The sequence below is a fragment of the Cyprinus carpio genome, chromosome A13 (genome assembly GCF_018340385.1).
Source record: "Cyprinus carpio isolate SPL01 chromosome A13, ASM1834038v1, whole genome shotgun sequence".
In the NCBI taxonomy this organism is placed as follows: domain Eukaryota; kingdom Metazoa; phylum Chordata; class Actinopteri; order Cypriniformes; family Cyprinidae; genus Cyprinus; species Cyprinus carpio.
Window position 1 is genome coordinate 9,066,203 of NC_056584.1, and position 19,843 is coordinate 9,086,045.

General features: G+C 37.9%; 1 protein-coding gene and 1 long non-coding RNA gene across 2 annotated transcripts in view; both read right to left on the reverse strand.

Annotated features, from left to right (window-relative positions):
* Positions 1-2,787: 2,787 nt before the first annotated feature.
* Positions 2,788-19,843, reverse strand: part of LOC109100971 — a 78,509-nt gene continuing 61,453 nt past the window's right edge. The window contains exons 3-8 of the mRNA XM_042768301.1: positions 15,798-15,877; positions 14,661-15,485; positions 10,518-10,698; positions 7,150-7,285; positions 4,508-4,522; positions 2,788-3,011 (exon numbers count right to left, since the gene is read on the reverse strand). Of these exons, the coding sequence (XP_042624235.1) occupies positions 2,788-3,011; positions 4,508-4,522; positions 7,150-7,285; positions 10,518-10,698; positions 14,661-15,485; positions 15,798-15,877 (1,461 nt within the window). The remainder of the gene's footprint in view (positions 3,012-4,507; positions 4,523-7,149; positions 7,286-10,517; positions 10,699-14,660; positions 15,486-15,797; positions 15,878-19,843) is intronic.
* On the reverse strand, positions 11,174-12,868 carry LOC122147195. Its single transcript, XR_006161474.1, has 2 exons — positions 11,586-12,868; positions 11,174-11,490 (listed from the first exon to the last, which is right to left on the reverse strand). It is a non-coding gene; the product is annotated as an uncharacterized LOC122147195 (long non-coding RNA).

Here is a 19,843-nt window from a genome sequence, read left to right on the forward strand (position 1 = left end):
TGCTCCACTCAGACTCCCCTTAAAAACACAGCACAAATGTAGTCACTCATATCTCAGAGAAGAAACTAAAATCAACCAGATAAAGGTGGTAATACTGAGAGGGGGAACGTGAGACAGAGATAAAATACAAACATGTAGATTACAGCCTTTTCAGTTTCACAGAACCAGCATTTATCCACTGAGAAAGCCACAATGTGAAATGCTTGATCAACTCCACTGATGTCATCTGTTTGACACAGTGTTTATTAAAGGCCTTGATACACATAAATGACCAAATGAGAATATCATTTAACTTTCCTATGGGAAATAATTCGTTCAACATATCCAGGCAGTTTTAATCACCCATTAATCACCCGTTATTACAGTAATTTCTAAAAACAAACATCTGATACAACACAGGCTGCTGAAAATAACTTCTACGTTTCCTTTATTTGGTTGTTTTTTTGTGCTCAAAAATGCTAAGAGAAACTATTTACTACTAGAGAAAAAGTACAAGAAACAAGAGGGAGATGCAAGAAACAGTCATGTTATCCATGTTCAAGCCAATTCAGTAGTAATGCACTGCAGTTTGATGAATGGAACACATCTATGACAAACACTATTACTGCACTTTAAAACACATCCATCAAAATATGATGAAGTGCAGTGCTAAAACAGAGATTCTGGAAAATGTGTATGTGTTTAAGTGTTTCCACCACTAGATAGTAAAAGGAGCCAGCTCCCATTGTTTTACAAATATGCAATCAAAGAAACCAAACTTGGGAAATGTATATATTGAATCTTAATTACTGCTATAAAACTGATCAAATGTATCATATCATTAGGCAATGGGAATTTAAACTGAGCTGGTAAGGATTTACATGCATATGAGGCCTGGCAAACCACATAACCAGTGGAGTAGTTTTATTCCATGTACCTCCAACAAAACATGGCTTCATTTGGATGATCTCAGAGCTGACAGGGTTGCATTAATGCATTGTTGTAGTGCATACATTGTGGCGTTATCCAAATAATTAGTTTGGTCGCACATAGACAGAGTCAACGTTAGAACTCAAGTTGAGTTTCAAAAAGAAACAGACTTGATAAGGAATACAAAAGCTACTCAATTAGCAAACTGAACATTTAGCATATTTTATTGGTCAAATGGCACAAAGCCAGTCAGAAGAGGTTAAAAAATGATGAATGTGCATTGTCTGTGCAGAAGCTCTAGATGGCAGAAGCATCCTGTACCTTTTGGAAATATCAGAGCATGAAAAATATTCATTAACAATAGAGTTTATATAAGAAGCACATCACTGCTGGGGATGTTAATCAAAGTCGAATGAAGGCCAAAACTAACATGGCTATTTTACATCATTTAAAGCCATTGAAATGCTGAACAATATTCCCAAATAATAACAAACCTGAAATTACAACCCATGGGAAATTTGCTATGATTGTTTTCAAAATCGAAGCAAACAAACAGAACGGGGTCCTGCTAACTAGTTCAAGTCATCAATTCATCGTTGCTAAAACCTTATTTAAGCCTTTTCTGTTATTCAAGTGGTTTAAAATCAACTCCGAAGAAATGCCAGATCTTTGATAATCCATTTGATAAAAGAACAGGAAAAGGAGATGAACCAGAAAACTTGGATTTAGGATAGAACTTGCACGTTTTCTGCAGGGTAAAATTCATAATAGGGTAAGATAAATCTCTTTCACACACAGAAGTCATGACTGATTCGTTGCAAAGCTTGCATGATGCTACACTGAAGTTAATTTCACTCAGGGAGAAATTTGAATTCTTTACATTCATAACATACACTTTAAGGCCTGATTTACTAAAGACTTTCACTAATGCACTGAAGCCTTCAGCAAATGCAAAAATCAGCAGCATAGCCGGTGACTAGTCACCGTATGGGATCACTTTTGCACATGCTAAGAACTGTAGCATCACACTTTAGTAAATCTAGCCCTTTATAGGATAAATATTGTAATTAGATGATCCAGATTATTTAGTAATCAGCTGATATAAAATAAAGCCTAGGTCATGTCAGTTACACAAAGAATAAATTCAGAATTTACTCAGTCATAATAGATTTCTAAAAGAAGTGGAATGAAACATGACAGTACATAAATGTTCCCTCGTCGCTCCTTTCAGATTCCTTTTTTGTTCCTTCTGAGGGGGTCTGTGGAGATACAAATGCACCTATAAAATGTGAGATCAAGTTTGTTTTAATGTCTTATCCATGTAGAAAGGGAATGAATATATTAAAACAGGGCTCTTTAGAACAGGGAAATAAAAAGTGCTTATATGCATCGCCTCCATCAGAACCAGCGCAGACACGTCCACACAGACACAGCTCGAACGGTGGATTTCAATTATTGTACGACAGCAGTACAATGGCAGTAGTTAGATGTCGGTAGGTTGATTTAAATTTTTGTGCGACATTTTTACAGTCAACAACTCACAGGAACAGTTTGGACAAACGAACAAAGAAAAAATAACATCTAAACAACAAAACGAGTCTCAGTCTCAGACAGTCCTCGTGCTCAGTGCTGTGTGGCATCGCCATTTGTCCCGGAGCATGCGACGCCCCAGCCGGTCCTCTAGAGTTGGGGTATATGTGGACCAAGCGATTACACGTGCAAGATCTCCATACTGTAGTCCTCTGTCTCTGTGTACTGGGAAGAGTTTGTGTCCGACTGCGCCGGCCCGAGTGCCTCTGGCAGGTGACCTGAATCAGGTGTGTTGGGAATTACGGAGACATGCAAAGTATGCAAAGTGATGCGGGTATGACCACTGAGTTAAAATACATAATCCAAGTTTGGCTCCAGAAGTGAAGGCTTATCAAAAACGTTCTTTTTACAGGTCTCTGGGCGGTTCTGCACATATATTACTCTGTTGTAGGCCTTGAGTCTCCTCCACAACTGCATGTAGACCTTGCATTGCACGTACATGAACACCAGTCCGCCAGTGAAGCCTATGGCCACCACCACCAGTTTGGTCCAAAAAGGCCATTCCAGTATCCCTGTATGATAAACGAAAAGGAGAAAGTACATCGCTGTAAGTATCACACACATTAGAAGTTCTTATTTCCCATTGTAACAGGAGCATCTATTTACAATCCAGGATCAAATATAGGGGTCAATGACAAACCAAATGTTCATAGTAAATAAAAGTACAAAATTCTTAGAAGTTCTTAGAAATGGGCTCTTTGTATTCATGCTGGTTTTATATGACTTCAAAAAAACTTTAAAAATGCCTCATATGTCATTGACCCATATGCAGTAATCCTAAAGCAAGACTGCAGTAATACACTGCCTTGCAGCAATATTACATAAACTCTATATGCATACAAAGTGATTCTGAAATACAACAAGATCTAAAATATACATCAAGCACAACACAGGAGCAGGGATGCAAAGACAGGCGACTGGAGTCCTGATATCCCACGCAAGCTTCTAAAGAGTCAGTAATGGACACAGGGCTATGCTTCAGAATGCAAATACAGCATTTTCACCCTTGACCATTTGACTAAAATCATTTGAAACGGCTGAGAAAGCGAGGCCAGCAGCAAAGAAATTTCAGGTGTGTCTCTGTCCATCTTCATTGGAAATAAATTCAGCCAACCTTTGCATTGCTTACAGATGCTTTTCTATTTGGAACAGAGCATTTTGAAATGTCAGAAAAGATCAAGAGTGAGGGAATTGCCATGTGCTATGTCTCTAAATGCTACTGTCTGTTCAAGCACAAGGCCTTGGACATGGAATACTCTACTGCTTTCGGAGGCTCCGTAAGTCAGGCCGGGGTGCAGCTTTAGTCCACCTGACATCATTATCAAAGGCACAGGGCAGAGAATGAGGTTAGTGCTGCACATACAGGACAGTCTTTTGCAAGCCTATTTTATACTCTTTTTAAAATCTTTCTTATGATAGAAGTGGCCTTTTCAATCAATATCTTGCTTATTACAATCAACCTAATTATATACAAAGGAAGAAGTGGCCTTTTCAATCAATATCTTGCTTATTACAATCAACCTAATTATATACAATCTTATTACAATCAACCTAATTATATACAAAGGACCGGTCAGGAGAGCAGTTCGATACAGATTTATGTCAGTTGTGATTTCGATAAAAACACGCCACAGTCCATAAATATTTAAAATGCAGCGCTTGCCTCTTTGTTCCACACGTCACCTTCACAGTTGCTTTCTCTTTAATCTTTTGAGCCTGAATATATCCAGAGCATAGATTTAAGAAAAAAGTCAGGCTATGATAAGTGGCCATCAAGCCTGAAATTGCCTTTGTCCAGCACATTCACAATCAACAATAAGGGGCAGCTGGGCACACTGCATTCAGAGCGCGTTCTGGCTGTGAAGCATTATTGCCTTTATTCACGTTGCAACAGTCATGCTAGAGACAGCTGATGCAGCCAGGGGAGGAAGAGAGGGACCTTCAAAAAATTCATTACAGTTAGGAGAAAGAGTTAGGAGGAAAGAATGGTAAATGTAAAAGCGTTTACCTGGTATTCTCCCCGCTGCATGGTTAAAAAGAGTTTGTTACTATTTAACTATTGGCAAAAGATGAAGCCACTGAAGGGGTGGGGGTGGGGGGGTGTGCAGGGGTGCAGCAGGGTGGAAACCATATCTTAAGATGTAAGATATAAGCTGCTGGAACGATCTGATGCTTATGAATGGTGAGATATGAGGAATGGACACATGAAGACATTCAGGTATGTGTACATGCATTGCGCTTGACAGGCCTCTGACTCCGCTCAAGCCTTACCATGTAAGATGAAGAAAAGTCAATGGTGTAACCATGGTAACAGTGATCAAAGATCTCCTTCAAAGCTACTGTTCTTGTACAATGAGGTCAGTGTGAATGGGCCCTTAATGTTAGGAGCAAATCAGTAAAGTGCCTGCTGTCAGACGCCCATCAGCTTACGGGTAGAGGTCAGTGTTAAAACTCATCTAGAGTGCGGTAAAAGGAACAGTGTGTTTTACTCAAGCACACACACACTTGCACCCCAGCTCAAATCCTTTAAATAAAATCCATTGCTGTCATATTCTCCGAAACATATCCGGTTCTCTGTGCTCCACAGCTCCCTAATGGTATCGATTAGATGGAGTTTGAGAGATGATCTGTGAGTAAAATCAACTCTACCATTAGCGTACTAGTACCGCATAGTTTAAGACCCATTTACACCAAGGACGATAAAGTTGTAACAATCATTTGAATATATATTGTGACGTCCAGGGTTGCCAGGTCTGTGAAGCAAAACCAGCCAACTGCTATTCAAAACTAGCCCAAAATTAGCCTAATTGTGTTTTTTCCCAAAGGGTCCCCTTTGTCGAAATTGTGTTGACAACACTGCTCCATTACTTTCAGAATTATTTTTTTTCCAGCTGATGAACATTAAAAACACTGAGCTTGATCATTTAAAGTCGCAGATGACAAAACTGCAGCACACTCTTATAGTAAACAGATGTGGATGGTAATATTGTTATTGTTACAATTATCTTTCATGGTGTGAACAGCCTTTATTCTGGCTAAGAACCACTAACTTGGTATGCTGTTATATTTACCTTTGTACAAACGGCGAAAGGCAGTCATCTCAATAGGAGTTGGTATGATTAAGAATTTTGTGCAAGGGATGTATGGGGTGAAAAATGTGCCTAAGAGGAAATGAATTCAGTTTTGTTGAATTTTTAACATGCTTTTCACTTTGTTGACCAATATAGAGCTGACTGGTTTAGAAGTGAGAAAGCAGTGCCTTTATAAATCACTATATTATTGACAATAGCCAATGGACCTTCTTTACCTGTGAAACATTGCTAATGTGACCACACCTTTAGACAGGACAAGACCATCTGACTGACATGTAAAGCGACTAGCTGCTGCTAAGGATGTTACACACAAATGTTGGGCTGTCAATGAAAGTCTGTCAGCATAGCTTTTGCTGTGTTTTCCTAGTCTGACCCCCATTAGCAGGTTGTTAAAAACAGCAGAATAGCCCACTGGTAAGAGAGATCACTTTAATTGACAGTTCAGCTTGGTGAACCAGTGCACGAGAAGAAAAACAAAGTGACTAAATCAAGCAAACAACAAAGTTAAAAAAGACTTTATATAACGCAGTTCTAGCGTTTCTGGTTTCCCTTTTTGAGTGGCGAATAATGACCAATGCCATCTGCTGGTATAGAGAGTTATTTCCTCTCATGCAGACGCACATGTATGTACGAGTTGGCTCTAGTTTCTGCATTGTGCTCAAGCGCAACTTTTTGGTCTAGATAAGGAGATGCGAGAAGACACCACAGTCGGGTGTTTTATTGCCACAAGTTCCTTGAAGTCATTCTGGTGTGTCTGGGCCTTTAGGAGTCATTAAATCTGAGACTGTATCACAAAGGACGAACACAGAAAATCAGAAATCTAGTTAACCTGCTACTAAGTGCATATTATTTCATGCCCAAATGCACTTTATTTTCAGAGTATATACCAAAGAAGTGTGCTTGATGGTGCTGATGTATAGTATAAAAATTATATCCTAACATAATACATCTGCCATCTTGACATTGTCTTGTGACCCATGTTATTTGAACAATGACATACAATAAGTAATTTAGCTACTTTAAACTTCAGTAGATCTGTACAATACCCATAATTTTTAACATTATTAACACATTTAATGTGTTGCTCTTTGCAGTTCTATACAGTGGGGAAGTACACATCAGAAGTTGCGTAATGTCAGCCAATTAAATTATAGCTTTCCAGTTGTGTGTGTAATATGTATCTGTGAAAGAACTGTGGTCGGACTGAGCATGTCGTCTGAAGATGAGACTATGAACGTTCCAACTCTCACATCTTAAAATGAGACACCCATATTCATTTACCTATATCTCCAAAGAAAAGTTCCAGAAAGAATCCATCTGTGTGGAGGTAATGAATACATCAAGATATGCATCGCTGAGTACAACAAACAGCTGTCAGTCAGAGGAATGTGATCGTTCCATAAGCAACATTAAAATCCAGGGGGAATGTGAGGATTGCTGGATGGTACGGAGGGGGATGGGGCTGGAGGGAAGCAGGCAGCCGGTGCTGGATGAGGAAGAGCTGGAGGTAGTGCTGAACTGGCTGGGGAAGGAAAGGGAAGGAAAGGGCAGGGCTAACCTTGTTTGATCTCCTCTGCTGTGCGGTCAATGAGGACGTAGAGGGACCAGACGACACATGTGATGGCGATGACGTGAAAAGTGACCGAGCACATGATCTTCCTCCTCTCGCTGGCGGTCATCTGAAGCTTCTCCCACTGCACACACAGATATTAGAAAGACATACAGAAATTATTCCCAACATATCTGATCGTTAATTGTTGTTGTAAAAGACTTTGATGACTACAATCAATATAATAGTCAACATACTTCAGAGTGCAGTACAAACAAAATCGGTGACCTGGCCTTTCTGCTTAGTAAATATTTCATGTGTCTAATCTCTTTTAGCCGTTCAGTACAGGTCTCTCTATCGAGCTATGACTCAGAATTCACATCAAGCTACCTTTTTTCCCAGAATAACATTATATTGACAAAGAATAATCCATTAATCTGTGTTTATTTACACTATGTACACATTTAATCCAATAAAAAAGCCATACTGCCTGATTAAAAGCCTGTTTAAATGCATAGTTCAACCAAAAATGAATATCCTGTCATCATTTATTCACCCTTATGTCATTTCAAACCCAACTTTCTTTCTTCTATGAAGATAGGTTGAAGAATGTTGGTAACTAAACAGTTTTGGTGACCATTGACTTTTATTTTATGGGAAAATAACCTATGTTCTACAGAAAAAGAAAAAAACCCTCTATGTTCTACGGGAAAAAAAGTAAGTCATACAGGTTTAGAATAAAGAGAGGGTGAATGAATTAGGAAAAAAAATTCTTGAACTATCCCTCATTACTGTATTCAGTTTTCTTAGACAAACAACTTTTTTTCTTTAAAGATATTTTGAAGAACATTGGTAAACACAATTACGGTGACCATTAACTTTCATTTAATTTTCATTGTATGGAGAGAAAAAAAAAAGAAAAACTATTACTATGTTCTACAAAAGAATGAAAGTCATACAGATTTGGAACATCATGAGGGTTGACTATTTGACTATTTCAGCAACATATATGCTAATAGTTGTATAAAATCAAAAAGATTAGCATTCATTATTTTTAGATAAACATTTTCAGCAGATTAGGATGTACCAAAAAGCTCAGTGTCTGTCAAAATGGCACCCGTGGTTTACTCTTTTACTGAGTCTGATGTGGAAGAACTTGATTGGCCATTTGGCCTACACAAACTCAGACCTGAACACCACCGACTGTGAGCCTCCCTGATACTCTTGCATCTAAATGTGAATAAACAATTGCACACATGTTCCAAAATCCAGCAGAATATCTTACCAGAAGACTGCAATCTATTATAATAGCAAAGGGAGGGAAAAACTCTCGGAATGCCTATGGTTTGGAAATGAAATGCTGAAGCCCATATGGGTGTGGTGTACGGGTGTACATATACTTTTGGCCTAGTAACGAAAAATTCAATGGAAGTCAATGAAAAATTATTATATAATCCTGTCAGTTGGATGAATAGATTATATTACCATTTTTCTCTGTCTACACAAAGACATACAATCTCTCTCAAAAAAAAAATGATACAAAACATAAGAGAGAGACACTTTTAAAAGAACAGACAGCATGTTGACAAAGGACATGCCTTTAAAGTCAAAACTTTCAAAACAGAAAATAGCTGAAATGTTCAACATTCCTTATTTCTGTAGACATGAAACCTCAGCTATTTTGGTTTTGAATAATTTATCAGATGGCGGCTCAATAATATGTTCTGAGACAAAAAGAAAACACTTCACCTGATGCACAAACCCAGGGAAAACTAAATGGGACACGAGGAACACTTTACATGTACATGGTGTTTTGAGGATTAAGGGAGGACAAATGTAGTTATTTAACAATCACCAATTGAAAAAAAAAAACCCACATCAGTCAAATACTAATCCGAATTTTTTGTTCCCCTTCAGTGTCTATGGGTGTCATTCAAATTTAATTTTAGATGAGATTTGATCTGCACTCTTTTTTTGGAAGGATGCTGACGTTGACATGCTGTGCTCATTTGTTAACACGAGTTACACCTGGCAACACAATCAAATTCATAACCTATTCAACAGAACAATTACTCAATTATCAATTTACAGCCAGTGATAAAACACAAACTGCGAATGAATCCAACCAGCAGAGTGTACTTGTTAACAGTCAGTCTGTCATGTCACACCGACCGGTTTTGCATCTCAGTTCATCTGAAGTATCTTGCAGACACCTGGAAATTTCTCTCTCTCTCTCTCTGAGGAAGTCTGCTCAAGCACAGTCTCTTTGGTGACATAAAGGCTGTCCTAGATATGCCCTATTTTAAACCCCATTTGAGACACACAGTAACAGAAATTTAATTAAAAGAGGAAGCAGTGGACAAAGACTAAACACTGAAGTGGCTGGACTTTCATCTTTATGTCACTCAAAAATTATTCATTATAACAATTAATTATCAAAACCTCCTGCAGGCTTTATGGACTAACTTGTTTTGAATGATCTCAAAAGGACAGGTTGCTCCCCATCTACACTGATCAACTATTGTATCTGCATATAAAATAACATGAAGGACAGTGCCCTTAAAAACCCTCACCTGTGGTAAAATGAATGTCACTCACAGCCTCTTGTGGCTTATAACGTCATTATACATTCCCATGAGTGCCGTTACTAAACAGTAATATGATTAATAATATTCTAATATTCTATTATTAACTTTTTAATAATAACCAGAATAAACAATTCTTCCATCAAGTATCCTAATACAGTTCCTGTTTACGGTTGCCAAACATCAACAGCTGTTCATTTTTGCAATAGGAATTTAATAGTATTCTTCAAGATTTCCAGCCTTGAGACAAATCTGCTACAAACTGAACTTTAGTGTCAAAACCGAAAGAGTATTTTAAGATGAAACATAACTTATTAAGGTCATATAATAAGTTAATTAAAAAAGAGTTATATATATATAAATATATATATATAGCATATATATATATATATATATATATATATATATATATATATATATATATATATATATATATATATATATATATATATATATATATATATATATATATATACACACACACACACACACACACACACACTATTTAATATATACATGCCTATTTTTTAATTTTTTTTTTATTAAAAGCTTACTGACTTGTATCTCATCCATGCTAGACATGTCTTGAAAGGTTTATATACACTATATATATATATATACACTATATTTCAATCCAATATGAATTCACAGTCATAAATGTCTGTTTTATAAGGGCAGGTTTTAACACTTTACTGAAGGCTTTTTCTTGTGTGGTTTTTAAAGATGTGCAGTATGAGCAGGTAAACCTCAACATTTTTCCATCTGAATGTGTGTACATGTTTGTAACGTTACCTTACGAAGTGGCTTGAGCTTGGTCTCCATGATGAAGTCGTACTTGCAGAGCTCGCAGCAGCGTGTGTCTGAACTCTTGATCCACTGCTGCAGGCAGGCCTGATGGACAAACCGCAAACTCCCAGTGCAGTGACAGGGTGTTATCAGCAGACTCTCATCATCCCCCTCACAGTGACAAATCCTAACGTTTATTTACAGAGAGAGAGAGAAAGGGAGAAACACTCGGTCATCCTCCTAAAACCACTGCAAAGCAACACGAACAACCACACACTTATATTACTGCAATCCTATAATACTGTTCATCTCATAATGCAGCTGTAACCACAACTGATTCTTAATATTTGCTGTAAGGTTTTTCAAGTTTTGAATAAGCCATGATTTAAAAAAAAAAAAAAAAAAAAATAGAAAATAAAGTGGACACTATAAACATAAACAGGCTAAAACAAGCCAATAGTTGGGACAGAAACATGCAGTTTCTTGGAAAGTATTTCAGTGCAGAAACATCAACAGAACCTACAGAAGCGTTAAACTTTAAATCACACAAGCGGGAGGAAACGGAAAAGCTGTTTGTTAGTGGAAGGCTGGCTGGATTTGTGAAGAGTGTCCAGAGGGAGATAAGAGACAGAGACAGAGACAGAGCAGGCTCTAAGATGAAGGCTCAATTTATTTTCCATGTAATCTCATTGCTAAGAAACAAATGAGATGTTTTTAAGATCTGAGTTGCATTTTTTCTTCACTTCTCTCTCTACCACTCGTGGGTATTTATGCATATGAATTTAATTTCTGACTCAGCCAGTGTTTTATGAGCTTAGAGGTCATCTGGGAAAGCAACACGTACAAACAACTGTGTGACAAATGTCAACATTCATATTATGAAGATGTCAGCGCCATTGTTCCGCTGAAGCAAGCGGCGGTTCAAAGTGAATCACAGATGAGGTCACATCTTCAGAGAACACCACACATGACTGGTAATCTGGGAGAGACATTATTTCAAAATAGAGATCAACTGACTTTTAATGGCCAAGGCCAAATATAATATTAATATAATAACTCAAAAACAAAACATACTGTAGGACAACCGGTTTGGAGAAAATATGGATGGATAAATTGAAAACAAAACAGGTTCCTGCATCCCCTATATAGGTCAAGTGGTTTGGAGAAAAGATGGATAGATAAATAAAAAAAATTAATTGTAAAGAAAAATTTCACCTGAATTAACACTAATACATTTTTTATGACAGCAGCCAATAAGATGCAATTAGACACAAACAAAACTGTGGAAAATAAATAATCTTTTACAGAATGCAAATTATTGAGTATATAATGCACATTTTTCTGTTTTCAAAATAATTGTTGCATTATTCATTAACATGGCTGCTGGTGGATTTGAAACAAATACAAAGGGGAACTGCATTTCTGTGCTTGCAGAACTCAAAGTGCAGTGTAACTGTCATGGGTTGATTCCCAGGAAACATAATATGATAAAATGCACACTTTGAATGCTGCAAGTCGCTCGAAATAAAACCATCTGCCAAATGTGTAAAATTTAAAGTCTTCAGAGACAAGAGATTTGACTGTGACTTCATTAAAGATTCCAAGCATTTCAAACAGCAGCACTTTCCAGAGGAATAGTACGAGGAAAAAACTATAGTTAGACAACCATAAATGTAATCCTTGATGTTTATACTTACTGGCAGAACAACATCATATGACAAATGGCATTATGGTCACAGCACATGGTTTAGCCACTGTAATGGATGTACCAATCATATTCTCCACGATATAGGCCCTTTAAATGTTAACTAGCTGCCGGGGCACAAATGAGAGGGAAGATTGCTTCCGTGTCAGTGTCCAGAGGAGGCTTTTCAGACTGAATGACCAGGATAATGACTATTTTCAGACACGCATGATCCAGTCAGGGCTCTACAAGATCAGAGCAAGAAACAACACAGAGAAAGAGAAAAACAAAGCCTGTCACATCTCCATCATCTTACACATGGCTTTACAGCCCGTCTGAGCAGAGTGTGTAATAACGTCCATGAGAGCTTTATGGGACATCGCTTTAATGGACTCTTTTTGTTTATGATCACTCATATTTTTCTTGACAAAGGCAAGATTAATTTCCTTCTCTCACTTCCTTTCTATTTTAATCAGAATACATTAAGACAATCACATAATGCTACATTATATTAAATTAAAATAGAAACACTCAATCCAACTGCCACATTTAAGACTTTCTATCCAGCCTTTCCACAAGGTTTCACAACTGCTGTTCTAGAACAGTCAGATGATTTCATTAGACAAGCATTCACTCTTTATAGCACTGTATTAAAGTAAATCCACTGGCAGATATCATAATTTTGGTTTTATTAGACAAGCATTCACTCTTTATAGCACTTTTTTTAATTTATATGCACCATTCATGTATTTTCACAAAAATTTAAATACATGAAAAAATGGCGCATCATTGCTTCATTGAAAATTTTGGGTACAAATGATGAATTGTATTAGATTTCTAAATTAACTTAAGACATTAACAAATAAAACATACCAATTAGCACAGGTAGCATAGTTAATCTCTGATTATCATCCAGACCTACTGGAATTTAAAGGTCTTAATACGTTTAATAAGTTTTCACTGTTGCTTGAGAATGTTCTCTTTTAAATATAACTGCGGATGTGACTGAGCACATAATAATGAGCAGACAGAAACATATGAATAATTCCTATAGTATTCCATGAATAGATCCCTCATAAACTAAATATTCAGATGCAGTTAAAACATTAAATGGACCAGTACATCTAATGGTCCCCCCACATAGAAATGTGTCCTTGCCATGGGTCACACCTCAAGACACCTGAGCATGCTTTGTGACAGATCTCCAAGCCTCGGTTTTTCAGCTCTGGTTTAAACCAATAAGTCTTGCTGGCTGATCTCTAAATGTCAGCTATTTTAAGAGCACATGTATTTTCACAGCACTGCGTGAGAGTGGCAATACATGTGGGAAGAAACCTCCTCTCACCCTTAAGACATAAACAAATAACAAAACAGAAATCTAGTGAAGCTCAGGTAAAGTGTTAGTGTTAAGCACTGACTTTAGCTTACAGATAAGCAGATCTTCTCAAAAAGCTTGTTGGATGTAGTCACTTTCCAAACAAACATAAGCTGCATCCGAATATGAATGCTTCCCTACTATACAGTTGGCAAAAAACAGTATGAAAAAAAGAAGAAAAAAAAGAATAGTATCTCTGAATTCATTGTATTCATACTACAGTAGGCAAAAAGTACCCAGATGGATTACTACTTCCAGCAAGATTCTGAATTGTGCATCCAAAGGACACTTTATCACCCCACGAGGCCACATGAGATAATTTGTGAATGGCAGTGAAGTGACACAACTGATGCTGGTAGGTCACATGACAATGACAACATGACGAGTACATCTGGATTACATTCATACTACACATATTCACATTATATAGAACACAATTTTTTAGCTGTCCCCCTGGATTACATTCATACTACACATATTATGTCCGACAAGCCATTGCATTCTCAAGCCACACATCATGTTCTCACGCAGTGAAAAATACATCGCGAAGCAAAAAGGACACTGACAACGTGCTGACAGACAAGACAGAGGAGGTTACTTTTGGTATGAAACAAAGTCTCAGCTTTCTAATTTCATCTTTTTTTTTTTAAGAAATTCAAACAATAAATACCACTTTGTTGCTCTTTAATGTGTTGTGACAGATCGCTGTTGCACCTCAGCTCAAGTGGCACGTTAAAACTTAGAAGCTACCTCAAGTATCGACTGGATCTCTCCAAGGAAATCTGCTTGGACTGTCCATGACAGTGCTGCAATACAATACGCATCACATCCCACACAGAAGGTTGAACACTTTCTCTTCCACACCGTGGATCTTTAACATTCATAACTCCACTCATATACGAACCTCATTATCAACCACCATTAGAAGAGAACTAGAAACCATTGCCGCACTAGCAGGCCTCTAACAGGAAGGATAAACAGGGACTGATAGGAAATGAATATCCAGGTGTGTGCTGTGGTGGGACTATGAGGATGAATCACTCTAGAGGTGGAGCCCATGGGTGAGCAGGAGTGAGTAAGTCCCACCAACCTGCAGCAGTCCCCCGATAGGGAGAAGGGTGACAGTGGCACGTTTTTCTCTGACAGTGGAGAGCGGCATTGATCCAGGTCGCTGTCCTCCTCAAGGGAGCAAAGAGGAGCCCGCAAGCCCTTCAGCTTCCAGCGGGACGAGACCTCCTCGAACACCTCGTCATCTCCCATCTCCTCCATACAGCAAGACTCACTGACGTCCAGCATGGTGCTGGATGACTTGGCGATGTGGAGCCTTGAAGCGTAGCTTCCCATTTCAGATGCCTGCAGACTTCCTGCAGTGGACGAACGGGTGAACGGGAAGATGAGGCGCAGGAAGTTGGAGCTTCTTTGAAGGTCTGACTGGGGAGGAGCAGGGGGAGCCAGGCAGTGCTCAGGCCCTGGGTTAGAGATGTATTTATAGTTGTTAAGGAAGGATGGAGGCTGGAAAGCAAACGGAGGATGAGAGTTGGCTTTAACATTGAGGGCTTTGATGTGGCCGTCTTGCAGGAGTTCTTCCTTCTCCGCTCCCAGCTCCCCATCCGAACACGTGCGGTCTATAAAGTGAAGACCGTTGCATAGGCTGTCCATCTTTTCTCCCACGTCATTCAGTGACTTTGAGAACTTGAGACTGCCTCCGTCTGGTTTCAATTTGACTGACGGTTTGAGTAGGGAGAGCCATTCTGTGCCAAACAAGGTCCTATTTTTGGGTTTGGTGGGGGAGTCCAGGCAGAGCGTGGTCATGGTGACACCCTGAGACACTGAACTTTTACCATTAGAGTTCAACAGCACTACAGTGGCCTGTAAGGGCCTTTGTGAGCCCAGGTCCTGAGCGAGGTCATTAGAACTGTATATGAGAGTAAAGGAGAGGAATGGGACAGAAAGACAGGTACAGAAAGAGAGATGGGAAGAGAGAAAACAGACATAAAGAGACATGCAACATGCATTAGAGAACAAATGGAGAAAGATTACAAAAGACAGGTGGGAGGAACCGAGAGGAAGGTTGGAAAACAAAATGCCAGAATCAAGATGGATGGCAGTGTTGGCCCATTGATGTTTCGACAGTTCTGGCTCTCTCTGGATCTTTTGCTCTCTTTCAGGACATGACCATACTGGAGGAGCACACAGAGGCTTCAGGCTTGAGGTGGGGCAAACCTACCTGCATATATCCTGGTTCGAGGGTGTCACTGAAGTCCTGTGGAAACTGCAGGGTGCGTTCACAGAGGTCGGACTTCCAGCCTGTATGCAAAACAGAGACCATAGCAGCAAATTAGAAACATTAACTGAATGAGTATTTCTTGATGGAAATCCCAGTCCTTGCAAGGCATCAAAATGATTTACATAAATGTAGCTTATTGTTTTGGGTTCTACATGAATTAAATGCATTACAGCCACTTAGCCATTGTCACGACACTCAGCACATCTTTTTATATATGTGACTATACAGGACTGTTCAAAAGTTTTGAGTCAGTTAGACTCAAAGTTAGTGTTGTGAGTTGGTGGGAATTTTTAAAAAAATAAATCAATACTTTTATTTAGAAAGTATGCATTCAGTTGATCAAAGGTGACAGTAAAGGTATTTATAATGTTACAAAGATTTCTATTTCAAATAAATGCTGTCTACTCATTAAAGAATCCTAAAAAATATATCATGGTTTTATACAAAAATAATGTACTGAAAGATCATGTGACGCTAAAGATTGGGTTAGAGTGATTTCTGAAGGATCGTGTGACTCTGAAGTAATGGTTTGTGTTTTTTAATATTTTATATTGGAAAACAGTTATTTCTGGGGGATGGAGTGGAGGGGGGGGGGGTTCTCAAATAAATGCAGTCTTGTTAAGCATGAGTGACTTTAAAAACATTTTTTAAAAATCTTGCAGACCCCAAATGTTTGAATGGTATATGTGGTGTATGGTCAAATTTACTGTATGCAAGACCAGTTATGACCAATTATGAAAACACATCTCAGAAAGAAGACACATCACTGCTGTCAGTTAATATAATATTTTAAAAACTTTAATCTTAAAATGTAAATTTTAAACACACAAATTTTAATTTTAATTTAAATACACACACACAAACACTATTACCTGGGCTTTTGAATCAAAGCAGCATGGATCACATGCACAATATTTGATTCCAACATTTATGTCCCAGACTAATTTCCTATCGATTCTATCTGTAACAAACAGAGAATTTATAGCCCAGGGCCTGACAGGGATCAATATAGGATAGAGTGTCCAGAACTGCCCTCTACAAAAACATACACACTAACACACAAGCTGACACGCACAGTCAAACAAATTCACATCTTTGATGAATATTGTTCCAAGAAACTATTAGGAAATAATAGCGTTTTCAGGCATGAGAAGTGTGGAAGTAATATGCCTTACATTAGCACATCAATTCAGACTCAGCCATAACTTCATATGATTCACACTCACATTTATGCACACACTTTTCTGTTTATGTTACTTGGGAACTGAAGATGTGAACATTTTCAAACATTTAATGACACTTTGCACAAATGGGGAAACATTTTGATTGTCTATCTCAGGAGATCAAAACGTTTTTATTTTGTATTCATTATTTATGCATATTTTGTAACCCCATTACCAAATGATTTTACTTCTTAGGTGTTACTTCATATTTATACATTCTATATACATAAATACTAGGTAAATGTATATAGTATCTAATAGTAATTTAAATCACATACACTCAGGATTTGTGCTTCACATGCTTTACCGATAGTGTAAAGTGTTTGTGTGTGTGTTGTGCAGTCGAGTTGTGACAACAGTAAAAACACGATTAACTGTGAGTCACTCCGGCTCCTTGCAGACCCAGTCAGCAAGATAAGGTATATATATTCAAGTCTGACAGGGTGCATGTTTGTGAAGACTCCCTCTGAGATGTGATATACACACACAGCCATGTGTGAGTAAACAAAAACCATTCAAACCCTTGACAAAACCACATACCGACTGCTGAAAATTGGACAGAGATGAGGCACAGAGTCTTACACGTGTCAACACATGAGCAAAAATGCTAGTAATGGAAAAACAATCCTGTGGTTATGGAATTTGCCTCTAATACATTGCAGTGTGTAAATTCAATTTATCTGTTGGTAAATTTGTGCACATTCAAAAAAAATAAAAAAAAAGGAAAAACTTGTTTGTGGAGGCAAGCAGTTCGTCTCTCAGACAAACTATGGGAGTTATTTAGAGATAACAGAAAATCATTTATTCTCTATCACGAACCTGGCACTGACATTAACTCTAACCTGTGAAACAAGTGCTTCTGAAACCAGAACAGAAATTTATAAACACAGCTGTCACTGTATGTGGTTCTAGTGAAGATGTTGACAGCATGGTTTAAAGCCCAGTTCACACTGACAGCAATTTTGTCACATGAGGTTGCCAGATTGGACTCAACTTTGAGTTTCTAGACATGCCCACACAGGGTCGGCAATAGTTGCTGTCACTCATTTCAATGGGTGTGTAAAGTTGAATCAGAGCTAAATTGAATGGGCAGCAATTCAAGAAATCTCTAGCTTCTTTCCCACATAATTTTGAGATTTCAAATGTTTTTTGTGGTCAGCACAGGAGAAACATCAGAAGTGCATGCATGCGGTTTAGAGGGAAAATTATTGGCATATAACACATGGTGCTAACTTCCACTAGACTCAAATCAAACCGATAGACAGTCCCAACCTAAACTCACACTACTGGTTGAGCCATTGTTAGTACGTTGGACTGGTTGGGATGCACAAAACAAATAAGCAATGAGCAATGTTTTGATAGCACCAGCCATGCACAATGTTTACATACGAATAGCTTACTATGAATTTGTAAAAGTCACTGCACAGTGAACTGAGAAAATACAATAGCAATCAAAAAAAAATTTTTTTGAAGACAATTTTTTTCAGGAAAGATACATTCAAATTATCAAAACTGACAGTAAAGACAAAAAAAAAAAAGTTTAATAAACGTTTCTATTTCAAATACATGCTTTTGAACTTTCAAGTAATCAAAAGATAATAAGCAGCACAACTGTTTTCAACATAACAATAATAAATGTTTCTTGAGCAATTCAGCATATTAGAATGATTTCTGAAGGATCATGTGACACTGAAGACTGGAGTAATGATACTGAAAATACAGCTTTGCCATCAAAGGAATAAATGACATTTAAAAAAAATAAATAAATGTTATATTTCTCAATATTAGTGTTTTTACTGTATTTTTGATCAAATTAATGCAGTCTTGCGTGTTGACAATAAGAGATATCTTAAAAAAAAAATCCCATAATCTCAAACCTTTGAACAGTAGTGTATTTTGACATTATATATAAAAAAAAATAACATGAATCACCTTTAAGTCCTTCTGAAAGAGCCATCACCTGAGACTGCCAAACCTCAAAGTAAATGTTTGTGACTTGAGTTCTGTTATCAGAGAACAGACTCTAAATCTACTCAGCAAGCCTTCATAAGCCCTTCCTGTCCCTTCTTTCTCCACAAAGCTACTGTATAGTCTGTGTGTGTGCCATCTGCCTCCAGAGGGCTAAATTGCTCCCAGTGATGGGTGTTATTCTGGGAGACCCTCCTCTCTTCATGGTTCCATTCATCACACACACACACAGAGTACAGTGACCTAGCATCTTGGGCCAAGATTACATGCTCTAAAACCTTCACTCAGCACCCAACACAAGCACAAGTGCGCAAAAGGCCAGAAAATTGTGGTTAATACACAAACTAAATAGTTTTAAGTCATCACCCGGCACCCTGGTCGAGAACCGCTAGTGTAAAATGTAGTGAACTAACTTGAAGTCATTTATAAAACATGGTACTGCTGCATGTATTGTGAATTAGAACATTACAGTATATCAGTAACTTGCTAACAAACAGGCCTAATGAAAACCTAATGGCAATAAAGGTTAATTCAGGTTAATGTGTATGAGGAAATAAATTATTACACATTTTGGGTTTTATTTTAATGGCATTATTGCTTAAGTGATAAAACCCCAGTGTGACGCAGTCAGTAAGAATATATGTTTCATAATGAGGTGGATTTGACTGGCGTGTGATCTTTTGGACTGAGTCTAAAAAGCAATCAAAAGGAAAGTAGGAAGAAGTTGTATACAGAAACAGAATGAAAGGCAGCACTAAATACAAAAGCATTTAAACAGACTGTTCAACCTGAACC